General features: G+C 35.7%; 1 protein-coding gene across 1 annotated transcript; it reads right to left on the bottom strand.

Moving 5' to 3' along the window:
- Nucleotides 1-407: 407 nt before the first annotated feature.
- Nucleotides 408-1,361, bottom strand: LOC127207611 (olfactory receptor 8H1-like). Its single transcript, XM_051167045.1, has one exon. It carries the CDS (start codon nt 1,359-1,361, stop codon nt 408-410), a length of 954 nt encoding a protein of 317 aa, XP_051023002.1.
- Nucleotides 1,362-1,667: the final 306 nt, after the last annotated feature.

The following is a 1,667-nucleotide window of genomic DNA, read 5'->3' as shown; positions in this document are numbered from 1 at the left end:
GTCAAGAATAATTTAACAAGTAAGAGATAGCAAATTATACAGTGAATCATTTCTGATAGTATAGTTTGCCCAAATTATCTTTACATTATATTTATCTAAATGTTTAATTAAGTATAGAATCTTATATGATATAGTTTAAAGAATTTCAAACCTATTTTCTCATGTTGCAAATTAGTATTCCTTAAAACAAAAAAATAAAAGACATGTGCTAGTGTACGTTCCACAAAAATGCTGCCAGGAAAACAGACATCTAAAACTGCATTCCTGGAAATTCCCAGCCAATGTTTCTATGAGAAAAAAAAAAAAAAAAAACTAAAGAAATAGAAAAAGTAAGAATAACTGTAATTGTTTCTAGACACTCATCAAGGGAGGATGCAAATGGAAACCATGTGACTGACTGCTTAATGTCACTGGCTGCTTAATTTCCTGGACCCTTGTTTCCTCTTCAGTAATCTAACAACAGCACTTTTGACTTCTCTGTTTCTGAGACTATAAATGAGTGGGTTCAGCATGGGAATCACAATGGTGTAGAAAACAGAAGCCACCTGGTCCTTTCCCAAAAAATAGGACTTACTTGGTTTTAAATAAGTAAAAATCAGAGTACTGTAAAAGACAGTAACTCCTAAGAGATGAGAGGCACAAGTGGAGAAGGCTTTTTTCTTTCCTGAAGAAGAATTTATCTTCAAAATAGTAGAAAGAATGGACACATAGGATACAGATATTGTGATAAGGGAGCCCAGAATAGTGGAACCTGCAAAAATGAATATAATGATTTCCACTACCTGTGTGTCACTGCAGGACAGAGATAGAAGTGGAGATGTGTCACAGTAAAAGTGATGGATGACTTTGGACTTGCAGAAATGTAGTGTAATCATGTCAAGCACAGTGACAGAGGAATCCACAGCTCCAATCACGTAGGACCCAGTGAGCAGAGTAAGGCAGTGTCGAGAAGACATAATAACTGGGTAATGTAAAGGATTACAGATAGCTATATAGCGGTCATAGGCCATCGAGGAAAGTAGAAAACATTCAGTAGCTGCCAAGAGGATGAAAATGTACAGTTGGGTGAAACAACCTACGAAGGAGATGCTCTTGTGTGAAGAAAGCAGGTTCTGTAAGGTTTTAGGAGTGATGGCAGTGGAGTAACTGAGGTCGAGCAATGACAGATGGGTGAGGAAGAAATACATTGGGGTGTGAAGCTGGGCATCTAGACAAATTATCAGTATCATGCCTATGTTTCCCAGGACAGTGACCAGATATATTAGGAGAAACAGCACAGCGAGGACCAGCTGGATTTCCTTGGAATCTGTCAATCCTGTGAGGATGAAGTCAGGTTTATTTGTGTGATTCCAAGTATTCATAGTGAAGGACCCTAAATGATGAGAAATTAAAAGTAATGCATAGGTTGTATGATGGAATAAAGCTTACTGTGAATGTTTGTCACTGTCCTTTCATAATGACAATATGTAACTATAAATACTTATATTACTAAATATACGTACAGGTAGCATTTCATTATGATATAAAAAAGTATAATATATGATATAATGTCAGAAAAACTGCTGCTAGTCCAAATAATTGCTTTTTTGGAACTAAATCTTCAGAATATGTTATCATATTATCCTCTCATGTTACACAAGATAGAAGATGCATAAAATTCAATTAAT

Source organism: Acomys russatus, chromosome 24 (assembly GCF_903995435.1).
Source record: "Acomys russatus chromosome 24, mAcoRus1.1, whole genome shotgun sequence".
Taxonomy (NCBI): domain Eukaryota; kingdom Metazoa; phylum Chordata; class Mammalia; order Rodentia; family Muridae; genus Acomys; species Acomys russatus.
The sequence above is the reverse complement of the archived record's forward strand: the minus strand, read 5'-3'. Positions and strand labels throughout refer to the sequence as shown.